Below are 24,267 nucleotides of genomic sequence, written 5' to 3'. Positions count from 1 at the left end.
GCTGGGCTTCTCTTATTTCTCTATTAATTTGTTATTTTGTACCTTGTTTTTACTGATACAGCTCCCGATGTTTTTCATGAGTGGGCAACTACATCGAAAAGGGGATATTTGTACCCCAAAAAAATATCATGTTTTATTCTAGTTTGTATATGTTTTGTTTTCACACATTAAAGGAAGCAAAACCCCATATAAGTCCTTTATAGAAGTCTCAACCAAACAACCAAATACACTCATTGACAAAAAAATAACTTAACAATAAAGAAATATTAGATTGCTGCAAAGCTTGGAATGCAGTTATGTCTCAAGAAGATAAGTAAATGATTTCAGGTGTGGTCTGATTAGACACTGGACTTGGACACTTTTGGGTAGTGAACTTCTTGGTGAGAGATTGTTGACTGCTAGACATACCTCTTACATTTTGCCCAGTTGACAGACTTTGAGAGGGGGCGTATCGTTAGACAGAGAGAAGCAGGATGGTTGTTTTGACGAATTGCCCACCATCTGGCCATTCTGAAGTATCTGTTAGGAGCAGTGGTTAGGTGAGGGCATGCACAAACATACCACCAGTCGAGAGGATCATTTGATCTACTGACAAGCACCAGAAGCTCTCACAGTTCCGTTGTCCACCATCCAGATACAAGTCGCACCTTCATTACACACACCGGTCTCTGGCCTGACCATTTCCAGGCGCTTAGCTGAAAAAAAATTGATGTCATGGTGCCCATCACGTGTCCTGCTATTGACAGCAAGCCACCATCACCTTCATTTGCGGTGATGTAGTGAACAAGAAACCTGGACTGATATGGAGTGGACCTGTATCGTGTGTAGCAATGAATTCAGGTTCAAGTATGGAGGCCTCGTGGCAAGTTCTTCAATCCTGCCTTTGCTGTGGAGCAACACACTGCCCCAGTTGCTGGTATGATGATGTAGGGAGCCATCATATAGGACAGTCAGTCATCCGTGGTAGTGATAAGAGGGGCACTAACATTTCTGTATAAGTAGGAAAAAAATTCAAACAGACACACTCTAAAATATTGCAGAAAGCCTTCCCAGAATGGTGAAAACAGTTTTAGCTGCAAAGGGAAGGGCCAACTCCATATAAATGGGCTATGGATTTGGAATAATGTTTAAAAAAGCTCCTGTAGGTGTAATGTGTAGATACAGTGCCTTGCAAAAGAATTCACCCCCTTGACTTTTTTCATGTTTTGGTGCCTCACAACCTGGAATTAACAGGGATTGTTTGAGGATTTGCATCATTTAATTTACAGAACATGCCTATAACTTTGAAGATTTTTTTATTTTTATTGTGAAGCAAACAATAGGACAAAATAACAGAAAAAGTCAATGTGCATAACTATTCACCCCCCTAAAGTCAGCCATCTTTTGCGGCAATCACAGCTCCAAGTCGCTTTGGATAAGTCTCTATGAGCGTGCCACATCTTACCACTGGGATTTTTGCCCATTCCTCTTTACAAAATTGCTCCAGCTCCTTCAAGTTGGATGGTTTGCGTTTGTGAACAGCAATCTTTAAGTCTGACCACAGATTTTTCTATTGGATTGAGTTCTGGGCTTTGACTAGGCTATTCCAACACATTTACACGTTTCCCCTTAAACCACTCCAGTGTTGCTTTAGCAGTGTGTTTGGGTTCATTGTCCTGCTGGAAGGTGAACCTCTGTCCTAGCCTCAAATCACGCACAGAGTGATACAGGTTTTGCTCAAGAATATCCCTGTTTTTAGCACCATCTATCTTTCACTCAACTCTGACCAGTTTCCCAGTCCTGGCTGCTGAAAAACATCCCCACAGCATGATGTTGCCACCACCATGTTTCACTGTGGTGTTCTTTGGGTGATGTGATGTGTTGGGTTTGCGCCAGACATAGCGCTTTCTTTGATGTCCGAAAAGTTCAATTTTAGTCTCATCAGACCAGAGAACCTTCCTCAATACATTTTGGGAGTCTTCCACATGCCTTTTTGTTTTTTGCTGAAAGTAATGGCTTTCTTCTGGCCACTCTGCCATAAAGCCCAACTCTGTGGAGCGTACGGCTTATTGTCGTCCTATGTACAGATACTCCAGTCTCTGTTGCGGAACTCTGCAGCCCCTCCAGGGTTACCTTAGATCTCTGTGGTGCCTCTCTGATTAATGCCCTCCTTGCACGGTCCGTAGGTTTAGGTGGGCGGATGTCTCTTGGCAGGTCTGCTGTTGTGCCATGTTCTTTCTATTTTGTTATGACAGATTTGATGGTGCTCCTGGGGATCATCAAAGATTTGGATATTTTTTTTATAACCTAACCCTGACTTGTACTTCTTAACAACATTGTCCCTTACTTGTTTGGAGAGTTCCTTGGTCTATGTGGCAGTGTTTGGTTAGTGATGCTTCTTGCTTAGGTGTTGCAGCCTCTGGGGGCTTTCAAAAAAAAGGTGTGTATATGTAATGACAGATCATGTGACACTTAGATTGCACACAGATGGACATCATTTCACTAATTATGTGACTTCTGAAGGTAATTGTTGCACCAGAGCTTTTTACGGGCTTCCTAACAAAGGGCGTAAATACATACGCACATGCCAATTTTCTATTTCAAAACAATAGTTTTATTTATATATTTTTCTCATTTCACTTCACCAACTTAGACTATTGTGTTCTGATCCATCACATAAAATTCAGATTAACAAAACATTGAACTTAAGGCTGTAATGTAACAAAAGACGAAAAAAGTCAAGGGGGGTGAATACTTTTGCAAGGCACTGTAGATGTCCCATTACTTTAGTAGATTTTTATTTATTTTTTTCACCATGGCAAAATCCAGGCCCTAATAACTCCTACTTTGGCAAAAAATAAAATTGATATAGCAGATCTAAGGGTACTTTCACACTAGCAACAGGCACTTTGGGGGGGGGGGGGGAGGCGTCTTATGGGCCTCAGGGAAATGTTTGGGACTCAGGGATAGGCCAGGAAGTAACAGAAATAATCATTGTAGACCAGTATCTAATGTTAAGCAGCAAAAAAAAAAAAGGAGGGTGTGCATTAAATCTGTGAAGGTAACACAAGGCTATTACACTTCACAGCATTTGGCCAGATACCGAATTGCAGCACACTGCCAGGTCCAAAGGCTTTCCAGCCCCTGATCATATGCTGCTGCTTGCTAATGGGTCTGCGCTCCTGAAAGAAACGATGCACTTCTTGGCTGGATTGTTATATACAGGTCCTTCTCAAAAAATTAGCATATTGTGATAAAGTTCATTATTTTCTGTAATGTACTGATAAACATTAGACTTTCATATATTTTAGATTCATTACACACCAACTGAAGTAGTTCAAGCCTTTTATTGTTTTAATATTGATGATTTTGGCATACAGCTCATGAAAACCCAAATTTCCTATCTAAAAAAATTAGCATATTTCATCCGACCAATAAAAGAAAAGTGTTTTTAATACAAAAAAAGTCAACCTTCAAATAATTATGTTCAGTTCTGCACTCAATACTTGGTCGGGAATCCTTTTGCAGAAATGACCGCTTCAATGCGGCGTGGCATGGAGGCAATCAGCCTGTGGCACTGCTGAGGTGTTATGGAGGCCCAGGATGCTTCGATAGCGGCCTTAAGCTCATCCAGAGTGTTGGGTCTTGCGTCTCTCAACTTTCTCTTCCCAATATCCCACAGATTCTCTATGGGGTTCAGGTCAGGAGAGTTGGCAGGCCAATTGAGCACAGTAATACCATAGTCAGTAAACCATTTACCAGTGGTTTTGGCACTGTGAGCAGGTGCCAGGTCGTGCTGAAAAATGAAATCTTCATCTCCATAAAGCTTTTCAGCAGATGGAAGCATGAAGTGCTCCAAAATCTCCTGATAGCTAGCTGCATTGACCCTGCCCTTGATAAAACACAGTGGACCAACACCAGCAGCTGACATGGCACCCCAGACCATCACTGACTGTGGTTACTTGACACTGGACTTCAGGCATTTTGGCATTTCCCTCTCCCCAGTCTTCCTCCAGACTCTGGCACCTTGATTTCCGAATGACATGCAACAGTCCAGTGCTGCTTCTCAGTAGCCCAGGTCAGGCGCTTCTGCCGCTGTTTCTGGTTCAAAAGTGGCTTGACCTGGGGAATGCGGCACCTGTAGCCAATTTCCTGCACACGCCTGCACACGCCTGTACACGGTGGCTCTGGATGTTTCTACTCCAGACTCAGTCCACTGCTTCCGCAGGTCCCCCAAGGTCTGGAATCGGTCCTTCTCCACAATCTTCCTCAGGGTCCGGTCACCTCTTCTCGTTGTGCAGCGTTTTCTGCCACACTTTTTCCTTCCCACTGAGGTGCCTTGATACAGCACTCTGGGAACAGCCTATTCGATCAGAAATTACTTTCTGAGTCTTACCCTCTTTCTTGAGGGTGTCAATGATGGCCTTCTGGACAGCAGTCAGGTTGGCAGTCTTACCCATGATTGCGGTTTTGAGTAATGAACCAGGCTGGGAGTTTTTAAAAGCCTCAGGAAGCTTTTGCAGGTGTTTAGAGTTAATTAGTTGATTCAGATGATTAGGTTAATAGCTGGTTTAGAGAACCTTTTCATGATATGCTAATTTTTTGAGATAGGAATTTTGGGTTTTCATGAGCTGTATGCCAAAATCATCAATATTAAAACAATAAAAGGCTTGAACTACTTCAGTTGGTGTGTAATGAATCTAAAATATATGAAAGCCTAATGTTTATCAGTACATTACAGAAAATAATGAACTTTATCACAATATGCTAATTTTTTGAGAAGGACCTGTATATGAAACGGCATCTCTGCCGGGAGCTTCTAGAATCAACACATCAATAACTGTACCTCCATTTACATGTGAAAGAGATTTGTACCATTTAACCACTTCAACCCCGCTAGCTGAAACCCCCTTCATGACCAGAGCACTTTTTACACTTCGGCACTACACTACTTTCACCGTTTATTGCTCGGTCATGCAACTTACCACCCAAATGAATTTTACCTCCTTTTCTTCTCACTAATAGAGCTTTCATTTGGTGGTATTTTATTGCTGCTGACATTTTTACTTTTTTTGTTATTAATCATAATATAACGATTTTTTTGCAAAAAAAACGACATCCATATATAAATTTTTCGCCAAATTTATTGTTCTACATGTCTTTGATAAAAAAAAAATGTTTGGGCAAAAAAACAATGGTTTGGGTAAAAGTTATAGCGTTTACACACTATGGTACAAAAATGTGAATTTCCGATTTTTGAAGCAGCTCTGACTTTCTGAGCACCTGTCATGATTCCTGAGGTTCTACAATGCCCAAACAGTAGAAAAACCCCACAAATGACCCCATTTCGGAAAGTAGACACCCTAAGGTATTCGCTGATGGGCATAGTGAGTTCATAGAACTTTTTATTTTTTGTCACAAGTTAGCGGAAAATGATGATAATTTTTATTTTATTTTTTTTCTTACAAAGTCTCATATTCCACTAACTTGCGACAAAAAATAAAAAATTCTAGGAACTCACCATGCCCCTCACAGAATACCTTGGGGTGTCTTCTTTCCAAAATGGGGTCACTTGTGGCATAGTTATACTGCCCTGGCAATTTAGGGGCCCATATGTGTGAGAAGTACTTTGCAATCAAAATGTGTAAAAAATGACCGGTGAAATCCGAAAGGTGCACTTTGGAATATGTGCCCCTTTGCCCACCTTGGCAGCAAAAAAGTGTCACACATCTGGTATCGCCGTACTCAGGAGAAGTTGGGGAATGTGTTTTGGGGTGTCATTTTACATATACCCATGCTGGGTGAGAGAAATATCTTGGCAAAATACAACTTTTCCCATTTTTTTATACAAAGTTGGCATTTGACCAAGATATTTTTCTCACCCAGCATGGGTATATGTAAAATGACACCCCAAAACACATTCCCCAACTTCTCCTGAGTACGGCGATACCAGATGTGTCACACTTTTTTGCAGCCTAGATGCACAAAGGTGCCCAAATTCCTTTTAGGAGGGCATTTTTAGACATTTGGATCCCAGACTTCTTCTCACGCTTTCGGGCCCCTAAAAAGCCAGGGCAGTATAAATACCCCACATGTGACTCCACTTTGGAAAGAAGACACCCCAAGGTATCCAATGAGGGGCCTGGCAAGTTCATAGAATTTTTTTTTTTTCGCATAAGTTAGCGGAAATTGATTTTTGATTTTTTTTTTCTCACAAAGTCTCACTTTCCGCTAACTTAGGACAAAAATTTAAATCTTTCATGGACTCAATATGCCCCTCAGCAAATACCTTGGGGTGTCTTCTTTCCAAAATGGGGTCAGTTGTGGGGTGTTTGTACTGCCCTGGCATTTGAGGGTCTCCGCAATCATTACATGTATGGCCAGCATTAGGAGTTTCTGCTATTCTCCTTATATTGAGCATACAGGTAATGAGATTTTTTTTTCCGTTCAGCCTCTGGGCTGAAAGAAAAAAATGAACGGCACAGATTTCTTCATTCGCATCGATCAATGTGGATGAAAAAATGTCTGCCAAAAAAAAAAAATGGAGGGGAAAGGCGTCTGCCAGGACATAGGAGCTCCGCCCTACATCCATACCCACTTAGCTCGTATGCCCTGGCAAACCAGATTTCTCCATTCACATCAATCGATGTGGATGAATAAATCATTGCCGGGATTTTTTATTTTTTTTATATACACAAAGTGTTTGCCAAAGCATAGGAACGCCGCCTCCTCCTCAGCTCGTATGCCTTGGCAAACGTATCTGTTACTGCAGAGTAGAAATCTCGTCTTGCAGCGCCGCATACACAGACTTGCGTGTAATCTGACAGCAGCGCAATGCTTCTGTCAGAATGCACATCAGTGCTGCAGCTAATCGATCGGTTGGTCCACCTGGAAGGTAAAAAAATAAAAAAAAATAAAAAAAAAAAAAAAACAGGCCGCAACGCAATAATTTTATTAACTTTGGAACAGAATACATAAACTTTAACTTTTTTAACTGAACATTAACCTTTTTGCTTACTGGTGTTTTTTTTGTTTTTTTTTTACCTTTATAGAACAAACCTCTCCTTCCCCATGGGTCAATGTGCAAAGCGCAAATCGCCCAAAGATGTGGCGAAGTGCGTTATGCACTTTGTCCCAGGTGAAAGGAGACGTTTGCAGCAGCTGTGTGAGTGAATGGGCCCTAATAGCCCTGTGTGCCTGTCCTGGTGAGATGATCCCTATGCTAATAGTGTACCTGTGAGTGGTACTTCCGGAAACACTCTCCAAAGCATAGGGCAGGGTGGTCAGGACAGTCAGGACAGAAATAGCGGGTGTCACGCCTTATTCTACTCCTGCTACAGACATCTTTTTCGGGGTGACAGTTGGGTTGAGGTACCAGGAACGACATTGGGGAAATGTCGCTCGTGTAGACGGCTAACTACACTGGTGGATGGGGCCACGGAACCTCCTGGATACAGGAGGTTCTCGATGATCTCTTCCTGAAATTTGAGGAAGGATCCAGTTCTCCCAGCCTTACTGTAGAGAACAAAACTATTATACAGAGCCAATTGAATTAAATATACAGACACCTTCTTATACCAGCGTCTGGTTCTGCGGGAAACTAAATACGGAGACAACATCTGGTCATTGAAGTCCACCCCTCCCATGAGCAAATTATAGTCGTGGACTGAGAGGGGCTTTTCAATGACACGGGTTGCTTGCTCAATTTGTATTGTCGTGTCTGCGTGAATGGAGGAGAGCATGTAAACGTCACGCTTGTCTCTCCATTTCACCGCGAGCAGTTCTTCGTTACACAGTGCGGCCCTCTGCCCCCTTGCAAGACGGGTGGTAACGAGCCGTTGGGGGAAGCCCGCGCGACTAGTTTGCGCGGTACCACAGGCGCCAATCCGTTCTAGAAACAAATGCCTAAAGAGGGCCACACTTGTGTAAAAATTGTTCACATAAAGATGGTACCCCTTGCCGAATAAGGGTGACACCAAGTCCCAAACTGTCTTCCCACTGCTCCCCAGGTAGTCAGGGCAACCGACCGGCTCCAGGGTCTGATCTTTTCCCTCATAGATCCGAAATTTGTGGGTATAGCCTGTGGCCCTTTCACAGAGCTTATACAATTTGACCCCATACCGGGCGCGCTTGCTTGGGATGTATTGTTTGAAGCCAAGGCGCCCGGTAAAAATGTATCAGGGACTCGTCTACGCAGATGTTTTTCTCTGGGGTATACAAATCTGCAAATTTCAGGTTGAAATGGTCTATGAGGGGCCGAATTTTGTGGAGCCGGTCAAAAGCAGGGTGGCCTCTGGGATGGGAGGCGGTGTTGTCACTAAAGTGCAGGAAACGCAGGATGGCCTCAAAACGTGCCCTGGACATAGCAGCAGAGAACATGGGCATGTGATGAATTGGGTTCGTGGACCAATATGACCGCAATTCATGCTTTTTAGTTAGACCCATGTTGAGGAGGAGGCCCAGAAAAGTTTTAATTTCGGAAACTTGGACTGGTTTCCACCGGAAAGGCTGGGCATAAAAGCTTCCCGGGTTAGCGGTGATAAATTGTGTGGCATACCTGTTTGTTTCGGCCACAACTATGTCTAAGAGCTCCGCAGTCAAGAACAGCTCAAAAAATCCCAGGGCCGAACCGATCTGAGCTGTCTCAACCCGAACTCCAGACTGGGCAGTGAAAGGGAAAACTACAGGTGCGGCTGAAGTTGGGGACTGCCAATCAGGGTTTGCCAGCACCTCAGGGATTCTAGGGGCTCTACGGGCATGTCTTTGCGGTGGCTGCGACGGGGGTCACTACTGCACGTGCCACCGTACCAGCTTCAACTGCCCTTCTGGTGCTCGCTACTTCACCAGGTTGTACGGCAGTGCTGGTACTAGGTCCAGGGAGGGCTGGGCTGCTGGTGTATGCCTCACCACGTAATCCGACAGCACCAGCCCCACTCTGCTGCTCTTGAAGCGGATCCTGCGCAACCTGTGGTCTAGCGACACGGGGCTGGGTACGCCTGGTGCTATCAGGGACCTCAGCCTCCTCGTCCGAACTTTGGCTCAGAGAGCCACTGCTTTCTACAGGTTCGTATTCTGACCCGCTGGATTCATCAGATGAGGGTTCCCATTCCTCATCCGACTGGGTCAGAAGCCTGTAGGCCTCTTCAGAAGAATACCCCCTGTTTGACATTTTGGGCAACTAAATTTAGGGGTATTCCCTGAGACTACCCAAGAAAAAAAAAGCAAGCCTGTCTTACAAAGGGGAGGCTAGCGAAGTACCGGAGGCCGCTGCGGTTGATAAAAAATATCAAAACTGATTTTTTTTTTATCGCCGCAGTGCGTGTAAAGTGATTGTGCAGTGATCAAAAAAAAATATATTTTTGTCACTGCGGTGGGGCGGGCGTGGGTGAACGCACGTGTGGGCAAACGATCAGGCCTGATCGGGCAAACACTGCGTTTTGGGTGGAGGGCGAACTAAAGTGACACTAATACAATTATAGATCTGACCGTGATCAGTTTTGATCACTTCCAGATACGAATAACGGACTGCGGTGCGGTGGGCTGGGCGCTAAATACCTAACCAAGGGGCCTAAACTATACCTAAAACCTAACGGTCAATACCAGTGAAAAAAAAAAAGTGACAGTTTGCACTGATCACTTTTTTCCTTTCACTAGTGATTGACAAAGGGGTGATCAAAGGGTTAATTGGGGTTCAGGGGGGGTGATCTGGGGCTAAGAGTGTAGTGTTGGTGTACTCACTGTGTAGCCTGCTCCTCTGCTGGATCCAACCGACGAAAAGAACCAGCAGAGGAGCAGGCAGCCATATAACAGATCATTTTTACAAATATGATCTGTTATCTGGCTCTCTGATTGGATTTTTTGAAAATCATCAGCTTGCCAGCCACGATCATTGGCTGGCAAGCTGATGACGAAATGGTCCTCTACGAAATGCCGGCCCGAACTGCGCATGCGCAGGCCGCATAGCGCGTCATCTCGCGTCTCACGAGATGACGCGTATATGCGTCGTTGTGCGCCGCGCTGCCGCCTCCGGACCGCACATCTGCGTTAGGCGGTCCGGAGGCGGTTAACTAAGTAAAGATTATGAGATAACCTGTTTTCCACAGTTCGTACAAGTCTCCTGTCCTTGCCCTGGGGATATATTAAAAATTAGGTTCACCTCTCTTCACAATTCAGGGAGTGTGGGAGTACTACCACCACTCCCAAATAGGTTGCGTTGTCTCCGGAATTTAGATTCCCTATTCTATGATGTACCCGGCTAAGCTGAGAGCGGTGGCATATGGAGAAGTCTGTATATTTTAACCACCATTGGATGCAGCACAATGGTTGGACACCAATGAACGCTTAAAGCCTCAGTGAACACAGGCTGAATGCAGCTCTTACAATTCCGTGGGACTGTTGTTGACCCCGTTCGGTTCGCAGGACGCATATTATAAGTGAAATGTGTCTTCCTTTTTATGCACCTCATTATTGTGATACTTCTCTTTTGTACTAGACCTCTTAGTCTTGTGATAGAACTGTAATAATACTATTAGAGTATAAGAGGCAGTTTATTCTCAGGAGGATGTATATGTATAGGTTTACCCTAAATCATTAAGTTGTCAGGATGCACTATATATATATATATATATAATCAGTATACGGGTCATTTATCTACTACATACTGTACTGTATTAGGCAGGTTAGAGAAGCTCTCTTATTTCTTTGTTTAATGTTTAGACAACGTATTTTTTTTCTTTTTACAATAGCCGTGATTGTCAGTTGATTCACCTTTTGGCTTGTACACAGTCAGTGTACATGCAAAATATGTTCCAACCCCCCGATTGTCAGCTAGCAAGGGAGAAAGCCCCCAGGGGTCCAGGCTTCAAGGAGGCCCCAGGTGGATAATGTCACACCTCAACCAGCCAGTTTAGAGGCAACCAAATCTGGAGGGGGTCTCAGCTCTTGCCCAAGATCAATGATACCTCCCAGACATGTTGGCACCTACATTTCATAAGGAATTATGAATCGCCCGGCCATCACAGGCACAAACCGGATACATATTTGTGTCCCACTGGCCAGGAGGAACGTGCCCATGTTTTTGGTTTGATAAATGTTTTCTGTGGGGAGATATACCTAACAGTACCATGTTTGGACTCTAGTTGGAGCTGGAACCCAGGCAGATCCGTTGGTCCCAGAACCATCTTCCTGTGACATTCTGGACTAGAGCTACAAACCCTAAAGTGTTTTGTGGGTCATTTGCAGCCAGTCCTGCAGAGGGAGGGGAGGGGCCAGCTACAGGTTAAAAGGCTTGTGCCAGCAAGTGGGCATGTCTTTCTCTGAAGAAGGGTCACATTGTGTAATGTGTTTAGGGGGACCCATGTACTAGCCGAGATCACTGCCCTTCATGTGCCTACAGCAAAGAACACACCACAACCGAAAGGAACTTTCATCTTACCTGGTAACTGACTTTTGCTCTGTTTAACCCTGTTGTACCCATATAACCTGTATCAGTAACCTCAGACCACTGTATATATTCTCTTTGTATATTGTGTTATATCTAGGGTGCCCTTACGGTGATTAAATATATAATTTAATCTTGTGCTATCTCAATCACGAATCCCCACATCTGTGTTTTGGCCTAGTTATAATCTACCGCGGGTTGGTTTCTCACCCTATATAACCCCGTTAGCGGATCGGGCTTATATCAAACGAGAAGCTAGCGGGAGATACCCGGGCTGAGAGAGCTGTTTTCACTGCGGCAGCGAAAAGGCTCTCAGCTTGTTGCCTCTCTGTGCCCACGTCTGTGTAAACTGTACCAAGCTGACCTTACCTGCTTCTCTGGAGGGCGTAACGTCACATTTTTGGTAACCCGTGACCATACCACATCTCATGAGCTTGACGTTAAGCGGCTACAAGGTGTGATATTCGTCACACTGTTAATAATAAAAATAAAAAAAATATTAAAGAACCAGAGGAATAGTGAGAGGAAACCAAGACTACCTTGACTCCCATTTATGGCCTGTATGAATAGTTAGAGGGACTGCAATACAGTCCTCTCTCGGCTGGGAGTTTGGGCCAAACCCCGTCAGACCATGGACAGCTCTAAGACCTCTTCTGTAAGCCCATATCTGAGCTCCTCCCACTTTGTTGCAGACTAATATTTTTCAGCAGCTGGTGTTTTCTTCAAAGAGGGACTGCGATTTGAGTATCTACTGCCATGGAATAATATACAAGGTTTAATAAACTGTGTGCCAGTCTTCAGTGCCAAAATCTTAACAATTAAAGATATTATCAGATGCATACTGTTTACTGTAAGTCTGCCATACAAAGCATGGTGATGAAGAAAGAAAAATGAACAAACCACAAGTGACAGCCTCATCATTATGGTTTTCTTTTATTTAAAAGATCTTCCACAAAATACCATGTCCATATATTTACTTTCTGTCATGTTGAGTGTCTGGAATTCCCACTGTAAAGTCAAATGTATAGAGCAGATGTAAAGCTGTTTGTTCTCTCTTTTAAAGCTTCCCCAAACTGCAGATGTAAAGAAATCTACAATAAGTCTGAGGGTATGGTGTTTCTTCTTGTATATTACCACACAAAGCACGTCTAGCTTTAGATGCTAGTGTTAGACAAATGGTTCTTAATGCAGAGAATGTACATAGCAAAAGGAGAGTGAAAGCAATTGATATGCTGAGACACTGAGGTAAGAAATAAAAATAAAAATCTCTGCCCTTATTTACTTTTATCATAATACTGGATTCAGATCCTTCTGCCGGGACTGCTCGAGACAACGTTGCAGCCATGTTCATTAATACAACTTAATCACTTGCACTGTGCCCTGTCAATCTTAAGGGTACGGCCACACTGTCAGGATTCTGGACGCAGATTTGGAAGCCAAAACCAGGAGTGAATAAAAAAAAAAAAAAAAAAAAAGAGAAGTTGTATCTGTCCTTTATACTGTCTCCTCTTTCATTGTCCACTCCCAATTTTGGCTTCCAAAACCATATCAGGAAATCTAACCATGTGGCTGTACCCTGATGCCCTAATTTTAGGAGAAAAGTCCTGAAATAAAATACTTAGGGCTCATGCACATGACGCCACATCTCTGGAGTAATGGTGGTGCCTCATCCAGTGGAGTACAGTACAATAGACCCACAATCAGATAGGAACTGACTGCATTATAAGCCACTATAATGCAGAGAGTTTTGGTCAGAGGAGCCGCTGTCGGCCTGGGAGATGCACCCGACAAACGGTCGTGTATGTGAATCCTTAATTATGGATTTGACAAAAAAAAAAAAAAATGGACCTCAAGCAATAAGACTAGTAAATGACCTCTGCAGGGGGCTACACAAGTGAGCCAACACCAGTATCAAAATTGGATTAACAAAAAAATAAAAAAAATAAAAAAATATAACACACACTTCAAATGCATATCAGCACGGTCAATGCTCTGTCTGCAGAAATAGTATATTTTACGGCTCAATTTTCTAGTTAAAGAGCTTTAAAAGAGGAGGAACCCAAAAAAATTGACTTTTATTATATGTATATGTTAAAAATTATTAGGCAACAAAAGTTACTAACGAATTATACTTAGCACATCCTTTCGTTTGCAGAACAGCTACCTTTTCATGAATTGGCGTCTCCATATTGTACATTAATTGCACAGTACAGCAAGAAAGTCTAATTCATTGTGAAGCACATTATAGAGCAAACTAGACACGTGATAGGATAAGTCATATAGATATATGCGCCAAGGTAAACAAAAAATTTAACAAGTTAATTAGATAAAACTTCTCCATGCGGAGAAGCATATAGATCATTCTGTACAAATACAGGGAGGTGTTTGTGGAACAGGCCTAATGCCAAAAAACCCAGTTAAGTTTACAGGTTAGCAGTTGCCTGTCACTTTAATCTGTGGCACAGAACACATATGCCAGGTACTACCATCTCAGCGTCTTGGCAATACAGAACAAAACATGCAGGTAAGAGGTGAGGCAAAGCACTAAATAACTCAAGGGCAACTTAGTGTTAAACCAATAACACAATCGCCCCCAAATTAAAAAAGGAAAAATGTACTGAGAAATAGTATATCTTCTCCCATGTCCAAAATTAACTCCATTTTTGGAAGAGGCTTTCCCTGCAGGACATTGCGCTGCAGATAGATAGAGGGATAGAAGTGGAAACGGCACAATGCAGGTACAAGATACAGAAAAGCAGAGAACGTACTAAAAACCACTTGTTAACAGCTGACATGCATTCACAAGCTCAGTGTTCAGTTTCGACAGGAGGGAGATGAGGAGTGAATGTCAGGAGGAAGGAATGGTAACTGCAGGGTTCCAGAGTGACGGGCTTACTCTCTCCTCCATCCCTCCCACGGGTTCAGCTCATTCCTTCTCTTTTGTTCCGCCAGCTTCCTCTCTGGGTTTGGCTCCACCGAAGATGGCAGAGTGAGGATTGGCTACTTGATTGAGAGGGCCTGCAACTGTCCTGGGTTTAAGTTGCAGTCGAGGTCTATGTGCTCTTTCCTCTGTAGTTAAAAAGAAATAAAATGATAAAACATTTTTCCTGCTGCACCAGTCCTACTGTGTGTAAATGCACCTTTCGGCTTGATAGTCATAAAGAATAAGGCCATACGCACAGCAGATACGGCCTGAATTCTATTGCAAAATCTAAGCGTGACATGTGGCTATTGCAGCAGATTTCACCCTGTGCATGGAAGGGAGCATACTGCAGATTTTCTAATTGGAAGTACGCTCTCAAACCCATGATTTTTTATTCTTCCACACGTGGGCAGGGCAATACAGTCAGAGCCACTCAAAGAATACTGAAAGTCTGCACAGTGGGTGTATTGGTTAATAAAAAATAAATATTCTATTCTGTGTATAGAGGTCCCTCGAGTCTGGCTGAAACGTCTCATCGCTGAATTATAAGGGGTTTTCTGGGGTTCATATGTTGACCAGCTTGTCTCATGAGAAGTCATCATTATCTGATCACGAGGGTCCAACTCACAGACCCCGTCAATCAGATATTTAAAGAGGCTGTGGCCCTGCGGTGAGCACTGCTCCATCTTCTTAGGGCAGTGACGTCACATTCATCGGCCTACGTACAGCGGGCCTGAGCAGCAATATCAAGCACACACACTATACAGTGTACAGCATTGTGCTTTGTTAGCTGTGAACCCTGCCTCTTCAAAATCGCTGACTGTCAGATCCCCACCAATAGTATTTTGATGGCCTATGGGAGTCCTGAAATACCCCTTTAACATGTGCTGCTGTGCCTCTATTCATTTTGCATTATACAAATAGGCATGCAGTGCTACCGTGTCCTCCATTTTAAAGACAATCTGCGACAGACCCCTAATGAAGCCTCCAACCCACATATGATCAGAACCTAAAGGCACCTTTACACGGGCCAAAGTATCAGGTGATTGTCAGGAAGGAACGCTCGCCTATTTGTCAGTGAAGACTGTTGCATTTACATGCAGCGGTCTCCTCCACAGTATGGTATACCCAGCATGATCTGCTGCTGGCAGGCAACGATTTTTGTGACCACATTAATGAAACAATTACCAGATGAAGGAGCGTTTAACTCATTCGTCAGGTAATTGGCAGCACCTTTACACTGCCAGATAATCACTAACGAGCGTTCCTATGAATGCTGGTTAGTTATCTGGCAGTGAATTGGCCTGTGTAAAGGCTCACTAACATACAAATAAATAATACACTCTGATTATGTAACATACAGACACGCAACACAATGTCAGTAGGTAATTAGAACACAGAAGAAAAAAATAAAAAAGACTAAAACGGCCATGTGAATGTGAAGAACCAATAAAGGGACAAAAAGGTACAACATTCAATGCTGCGGTCTGTTGGACTCCATGCAAAGTGATGTTAAAAATCCTAGCTAAACCACAAGCACTGCAGAACTTATAACAATCTTATCACGCATCTCCCCAACCTTCTGTAGGTTCTCTGAAGTCCTCAGATCCTCCACGTGGTGCTTCTCTGAAACGTCCAGGACCTCCTGGAGGTGGGGCCCCTCGACGATCACTAGGACCACCGCGAGCTCCCCTACCACCTCTGCCTCCTAAAAAGTCATCATCTCTGAAGCCTTTCAAAAAACAAACATAAAAACATAAAATCATTACTTAGGTGTGTTTTTCAGTCTGTAGACAATCCCACAAAGTACATTTTTCTTTAAAGGTTTACACAAATAAAGCAGTCATCATCAAAAATGATACGAACTTCTAATATATTGTGTTACCATTCCTTATCAATTAGGTTTACATTCAGAGGCTAAAAACCTGAAACCTAATATTCGTGAAAGCTGACGCGTGGATAGAACAGTATGGAGTCCAGCTCAGGTGACATCTGTGTTGGGAGGCTCCATCAAACAGATGGGTCTATTGAATAGTGTATGCACATTATAGTATGCTTAAGATAAATAGCTTTATATCCACTTCATCATTTCATGCATGCTGTATGTAAAGCGGTATACTCATTTTATCAGGTAACAGGAAGGGGTCGTCTTGGCAATAAGAGGTATGGATTGGCAATTTTACTTTGTATACACCTTTCATTTGAGAATGTGACACGCAGACTCCCAGGATCAGATGATAGAACAGCAGAGTTATAGAAGTTACTTGGTAGAAAGACAGTCATGTTTAGTGGATGGGGGGGGGGGGGGGGGGGGGGAAGATCTAGCAATACAGACCACACAAGTACATAAAGTACATTATAAACTGAAAGGTGTACAGAAAAGAAAAATCAATGTGCCATACTTACTGCTGGCCAAACACTTCCAACTGTTCATGACAAAAAAAATAATAATGGGGAAACGCACGTTTCACTGATCTATTCATTGGTGGCGCAGTTTCCAACAGCCCCTCTTCCTCGGTGCCATTTCACAGCCCCCTCCCCTCCTATTTCATTGGTGGGAGTGGCAGCCGCGTCACAGTGGGGAAGGAGGGACTCTCCTCCACTGTGCCGACTCAGGAGAACATGGAGGGGGCGCCAAGGGGAGTGCGCCACTTTCTATAAGGATACAAGGCTGCACTGTAGCACAGCCTAGTATCGGAAAATAGCAAATCCCGGGATCTGATCCAGGTGCAAAAGTATCGATTAGGTATCGAAAGTTCGACACCCAGTGCAACCCTACACTGATCTGTTATTTCATAAACTGCAATAATATACTGCTGCAGCCTATGGGATTATTACTGGCTGTCTATCAAGCCCTGCCACAGGGCCTGGAAGCCTTCACAAGGTGCTAGGCTGCCACAGCAACCAATCGGAACACAGAGGGAGCCCCCTGCACCTGTTTAACCACCCAAATGCTATGGTAACCATTGACAGGGGATAAATGATCAGGGGTGGCAGTTTTTATCCTGGTCCAGTGGTGGCTAACCTCTGGCACTCCAGCTGTTGTGAAACTACAACTCCCAGCATGAATTGTTGCTCTGCTGTTCTCAAAACACTCAAATAAATGGAGCATGCTGGAAATAGTAGTTTCACAACAGCTAGAATGCTGGAGGTTAGCCACCATGGTAGGGTCTTTGCAGTGAGGTGTCAGTTGTATTACACAGCCAGCAAATACCGCATATGGTGGGGTATCAACTCGTGATTCTTGCTCTATACTCCTCTAGCACGCCGGTGACATACAGTTCCAGTGAATTTGTTTTTACACTGGCACAGAATGGCATAACAAACATACCAGCAAAGACTGTCAGAACAAAAGTAGCGGAGCTCTAGTTCTATGCCATTCCTATGCCAAATTATCGAGCAGAGAACCCCTTTAAAAGCAGTTTTCCCATTTCTTTTACTGATGATCCATCTAGGGTTGTTTCGATAACCAAATTTTGATTTGGTTTCGATACTATAACAAAGTATTGCAATATTAGATACCATGCGGGGGAAAATAAAAATAAAAAATAAAAAATGGGGGTGGGGGGGCAATGTTAAGGCATTCACCGCGTAGGAGATTTTTTTAAAAAATATTTTAATAGTTTGGACTTTTGGAACGTGGCAATATGTAATATGTTTATTGTTTATATACTTTATATGTAAGGGTACTTTCACACTATTTAATACTGGGGCGGAGGGAAGGGGGGTGCGCACTGTGCAATCAATGATAATTAATGTTTAATACAGGAGGCTGGGTGCAGGCAGGGGTTAACTGCTGCTGATTGCAGCTTCCTGTCATAGAGGCTGGGTGGCGGCTATGTGATTCTGCACCCAGCCTCCTGTATTTGTGTTAACTTTAATGGGTGGCACCTCTCTTTCATTGGTGGCAGCATCTAGAGTATAGGTGTAGGGTTGTTTCGGGTATAGAATTTTCAATACCCATTCGATACTTTTGTCCGGTATCGACCTCTATAAAGGGATTTGACATTTTTTGATACTAGGATGCGCTACCGCGCATCCTAGTATCACAGAGCATGGATTGCACTGCTATCAGTGCGCTCCGTGTTCTCCTCAGCAGCACAACTCCTTCTCCCCTGTGCTGATGAGGAGAACACGGAGCGCACTGATAGCAGCGCGCTCCATGCTCTGTGATACTAGGATGCGCAGTAGCACATCCTAGTATCAAAAAATGTCAAATCCCTTTATAGAGGTCGATACCGGACAAAAGTATCGAATGGGTATTAAAAATTCTATACCCGAAACAACCCTACCTATCCTCTAGATAAGTCATCAGTATCTGATCAGTGGTGATCAGACACCCGGAACTCCCATCAATCTGCTGGTGCTGGCACGGATGCTCGCAGTAATGCCCTGCCTTCTCTCCGCTTACCATGCACAGCGCCATACATTGTATAGCTGCTGTGCTTGGAATCACAGCCCAGCCCCATTCACTTTAATGGGGCTGAGCTGCTCCTAGGTCATGTGACCGATGAACGCATCGTCACTCAGCCTAGGGAGAGCTGGAGAAGGCTGCAGCACTACTGTGAGGTTGGTGCCTTTTCAAACGGGTGATCGGTGGGGACCCAGGAGTCAGACTCCAACCGATCAGATGCTAATGACCTATTCACTTGGAAAACCCCTTTTAAAAAAAAGGTGGTCAAAACAATGTGTCATACTCTTATTAAAAAATAAATATATAAATTGAAAAGGTTAATTTAGACCATTGCATATGTATCATATACATTTAGATCAGTGCTTTAACTGGAATGGTCATGGAAAATACCAGCTACGGTCCCTACAAATCAACATTCACAAAACCAAACACCGCAAGAGACTACGGGGGAGAATCAAAACTGGCACAAAGGGAAACTAGCTCAGTTGCCTACAGCAACTAATCAGAGTCATCCTTTCATTTTCCAGAGAAGCTCTGAAGAATAAAAGGTGAAATTTTATTGGGCTAAGCCAGTTTTCCTTTGCACCAGTTTTGATAAGTCTACCTTATGTACCTTTTAACCACTTCACATCTGGGCCATTTCCCCCTTCTGACAGAGCGTAAATTTTGCTAATCTGACACCTGGCCTTTACTTATCTAAGCCATTCTGAGAATGTTTTCTCGTGAAACATTGTACTTCATGACAGTGCTAAATTTGAGTCTATATATTTCACCTTTATTTATAAAATAATCCAAAAATTTACAAAACATTTTGAAAAATTAGCAATTTTCAGAATTTCTATTTCTCTGCTTTTAAAACAAAGCGATACCTCAAAATATTTATTCATTAACATTGCCCATATGTCTACTTTATGTTGGCATCATTTTGGAAATGTCATTTAATTTTTTTTTTAGGACATAAGAAGGCTTAGAATTTTAGAAGCAATTCTTAAAAGAATTTAAGAAAACTTCCAAACCCCAAGTCACTTTGTGAAGCTTACATAGTGGACCCATAAATGACCCCATTGTAGAAACTACACCCCTCAAGTTACTCGAAACTGATTTTACTAACTTTGTTAACCCTTTAGGTCAGGCATGTCCAAACTGCGGCCCTCCAGCTGTTTCAAAACTACAACTCCCAGCATGCCTGGATAGCTTACAGCTATTAGGGCATGCTGGGAGTTGTAGTTTTGCAACAGCTGGAGGGCCGCAGTTTGGACATGCCTGGTCTAGGTGTTCCATAAGAATTAAAGGAAAATGGAGATAAAATTTCACTATATTGGCATATTTTCCATTTTAATCATTTTTTTTTCCTTTAACACATCGAGGGTTAACAGCCAAACAAAACTCAATATCTATTACCCCGATTCTGCGGTTTACAGAAACATCCGATGTGTGGTCGTAAACTCATGTAAGGGCACACGGCAGGGCGCAAAAGAAAAGGAGCGTCATATGGTTTTTGGAAGGCAGATTTTGGTGGACTGGTTTTTAGATGCCATGTCCCATTTGAAGCCCCCCTGATGCACCCTTACAGTAGAAACTCCCAAAAGTGACCCCATTTTGGAAACTAGGGGTTAAGGTGCCATTTTTACTATTTGGGGTAAATCTGATTTTTAATTTCTCTATATCGTTTTTTGTGATGCAAGGTAACCAAAAAAAGGCACGGTTTTTATTTTTACAACATTCATCTGACAGGGTAGATACTGTGCTATTTTTATAGAGCAGGTTGTTACGGACGCAATGATATCAAATATGTCTTTCTTTTTGTTTCAGTTTTACATAATAAAGCATTTTTGAAAATTATGTTTTTGTGTCTCCATTTTCTGAACGCCCAATTTTATTTTATTTTTCTGCCGATCGTCTTGTGCAGGGGCTCATTTTTTGCAGGAAGAGTTGAAGTTTTTATTGGTACCATTTTTGGGTACATATAATTTTTTTGATCATTAATTATTACACTTTATAGGGCAAGGTGACCAAAAAATTGGTTGTTTTAGCACAGTTTATTTATTTTTACAGCATTCACCTGAGGGGTTAGGTCATGTGACTTTTATAGAGCAGATAGTTACGGACATGGCAAAACCTAATATGTATAATTTTTCATATTTCTTTTTTACACAATAGTATTTTTGAAAAGAAAAAAAAAAATGATGTTTTAGTGTCCCACAGTCAGAGCCATAGCTTTTTTATTTTTTAACCAATTGTGTTAGGGTCTCATTTTTTGCAGTATGAGGAGACTGTTTGATTGCTACTATTTTGGGGGGCATACGCCTTTTTGATCGCTTGGTGTTACATTTTATGTGATGTTAGGCGACCCAAAAAAAATATATATTGCTTTTTTGGCACTTTTTTTGTTCACCTGAGTTGGGTCGGCAAATAGGACAAGAATAGGACATATTCTATTTTTTTGTTTGCGGGGCTACGGAACGGACATACTGATGCGGACAGCACATGTGCGCATTTTCTTGTGAACCTATTGAAATGAATAGGTCCGCATCCTATCTGAAAAAAAAAACGAAATAAAAGAAGAAACTGACACAGAAACAAAAAACAAACATTCATGTGCATATAGCCTTATATGCATCTCATTTTGCTTCAATGTGCAGCAGGGAGTTAAAGGGTTATTCCCATCTCAGACATTGATAGCATATCACTAAAATGTGCCTTCAATGTCAGATAGGTGTGGTTCCCAGACCAATCTATAAAACAGGGCCCACAAAGTAAAAGGAGAGCACACAGTGCATGCGCGCCCACCCACCATTCACCACTATGGGAGTTCCAAAAATAGCCACCCGCAGTCTCATGGTGGTGAATGGAGAGGTGGCTGTGCATGTACAGAGTAGGGCTGCAACGATTAATCGATGTAATCGATTATATTCGATAACTGGATTCGTTGTCGACGAATCCAGTTATCGAATAATCGCCGATTCGTTGCTATTCGGGCGGGCGGGCGCTGCATCTTTATTTTACCTTTTTACAATGACGCTCCCGCTCCTGTAACAGCCAGGCAGAGCGGACGGCGGCGTAACGTCACTCAATCACGTGACGCGCCTGCTCCGCCTCCTTCATTCATGAAGTGGGCGGAGCAGGCGCGTCACGTGATTGAGTGACGTTACGCCGCCGTCCGCTCTGCCTGGCTGTTACAGGAGCGGGAGCGTCATTGTAAAAAGGTAAAATAAAGATGCAAGCGCCGGGGCTGTTAGGGGGAAGGGGGGTCTGTGTATAGCACTGCTATGGGGAGGGGGGAGGATCTGTGTATAGCACTGCTATGGGGAGGAGGGGGGGTCTGTGTATGGCACTGCTATGGGAAGGGGGGTCTGTGCACTGTTATGAGGAAAGGGATCTGTGCACTGTTATGCCCATAACAGTGCACATATCCCCCTCTCCATAACTACGCCGTCCACAGATCCCCCATAATAGTGTCGTCCACAGATCCCCCATAAGTGTCGTCCACAGATCCCCCATAAGTGTCGTCCACAGATCCCCCATAAGTGTCGTCCACAGATCCCCCATAAACGCCGTCCACAGATCCCCATAAACGCCGTCCACAGAACCCCCATAAACGCCGTCCACAGAACCCCATAACGCCGTCCACAGATCCCCCATAAACGCCGTCCACAGATCCCCCATAAACGCCGTCCACAGATCCCCCATAAACGCCGTCCACAGATCCCCCATAATCGCCGTCCACAGATCCCCATAAACGCCGTCCACAGATCCCCCATAAACGCCGTCCACAGATCCCCCATAAACGCCGTCCACAGATCCCCATAAACGCCGTCCACAGATTCCCCCATAAACGCCGTCCACAGATCCCCCATAAACGCCGTCCACAGATCCCCCATAAACGCCGTCCACAGATCCCCATAAACGCCGTCCACAGATCCCCCATAAACGCCGTCCACAGATCCCCCATAAACGCCGTCCACAGATCCCCCATAAACGCCGTCCACAGATCCCCATAAACGCCGTCCACAGATCCCCCATAACGCCGTCCACAGATCCCCCATAAACGCCGTCCACAGATCCCCATAACCGCCGGTCCACAGATCCCCCATAAAGTCGTCGTCCACAGATCCCCCATAAGTGTCGTCCACAGATCCCCCCATAAGTGTCGTCCACAGATCCCCCATAAGTGTCGTCCACAGATCCCCCATAAGTGTCGTCCACAGATCCCCCATAAGTGTCGTCCACAGATCCCCCATAAGTGTCGTCCACAGATCCCCCATAAGTGTCGTCCACAGATCCCCCATAAGTGTCGTCCACAGATCCCCCATAAGTGTCGTCCACAGATCCCCCATAAGTGTCGTCCACAGATCCCCCATAAGTGTCGTCCACAGATCCCCCATAAGTGTCGTCCACAATTTGTTTTAATATGGCCTTTGAACATAATTTTTCAAGTAAGATCATATAAACCTCTGTTTTGTAATTTTGTCGTTTTTCCCGATTAATCGATTAATCGTAGAAATTAATCGGCAACTAATCGATTATTCAAATAATCGTTAGCTGCAGCCCTAGTACAGAGCGCTTTCCCTTTCACCCCTATGGGACCTCCAAAAATAACCAAACTGAATGGAGAGCATGCCGCTCACCGCATGCTCTCTCACTCTGGGGGACCAAGTCTGGAGAGAGGAGCAGATCCCAAAAGGTGTGAATCAGCATATTGTTAGGATATCAATGTACATCAGAGTCTGAGATTGGAATATCCCTTTAATGGTCAGAAAACGGATACAAAAACTATACATTCGTCAAAAAGTGATGAAAAGCCCTCTTCCCATAGATACCACCAAATGGCAGGGAAGCAACCAGACCTTCATGTGTGTATACCACTGCTACCCTGCCTTAAAGTAGCCATACACATTAGACCAAAATTAATGGAAACAAATAAGTTCAACCATAAAGAACGACTGTCAGGTGAAATTTAGCAGCAAATGATCAAGTTAGTCAACTGGTCATAGACTGTCGATACTCGTTATTTGGGACACCATCTCTGTGAAAGAAGAACTCGTGGGAAGGAGAGTGTAGGTGTTCATGGTCAATAAGCAACCATTCATCCTTATCTGGCAAATGTCACATCAGCCATTACTCGCCTGGTATAATAGAACATGTATGACCGCTTAGAACAACCATTTGTCAACCAACTTATATCTATGTGTATGGCCACCTTTACCTAAGCATTCAGCAGTACAAAGATCAGTCATTATTTAAGCACAGGGGAACTAAAGACATGGTTTCATGAAAACAACCCTTTTCAAATGATGGTCTGCTTCTCTAACCTCCAGTCTCAAATGCATAGCCATCTATCTAATGTATGGCTTAGCCGATTCTGGCAGAGCAGTTCTCTATTCTGGCTCATGGAGGAGGTGGCATATGGTCAGGCTTTGTCTTCCTGAGAAAACCCCTTTAAAAGAGATGACTGCTGAATCTATTATTGTCATACAGCCAAGAAAAAAAGCATACTGTGTGTTCCATTGG

The 24,267-nt window shown here is 43.5% G+C and overlaps 1 protein-coding gene across 2 annotated transcripts in view; it reads right to left on the bottom strand.

Moving 5' to 3' along the window:
* Positions 1 to 12,335: 12,335 nt before the first annotated feature.
* Positions 12,336 to 24,267, bottom strand: part of EIF4H (eukaryotic translation initiation factor 4H) — a 30,621-nt gene continuing 18,689 nt past the window's right edge. For both annotated transcript variants that reach the window (XM_044285212.1, XM_044285211.1), the window contains 2 exons: positions 15,922 to 16,074; positions 12,336 to 14,488 (listed from right to left, as the gene is read on the bottom strand). In XM_044285212.1, coding sequence (XP_044141147.1) covers positions 14,346 to 14,488; positions 15,922 to 16,074 — 296 coding nt within the window. In that variant the 3' untranslated portion in view covers positions 12,336 to 14,345. The remainder of the gene's footprint in view (positions 14,489 to 15,921; positions 16,075 to 24,267) is intronic.

This window comes from Bufo gargarizans, chromosome 3, assembly GCF_014858855.1.
Source record: "Bufo gargarizans isolate SCDJY-AF-19 chromosome 3, ASM1485885v1, whole genome shotgun sequence".
In the NCBI taxonomy this organism is placed as follows: domain Eukaryota; kingdom Metazoa; phylum Chordata; class Amphibia; order Anura; family Bufonidae; genus Bufo; species Bufo gargarizans.
The sequence above is the reverse complement of the archived record's forward strand: the minus strand, read 5'-3'. Positions and strand labels throughout refer to the sequence as shown.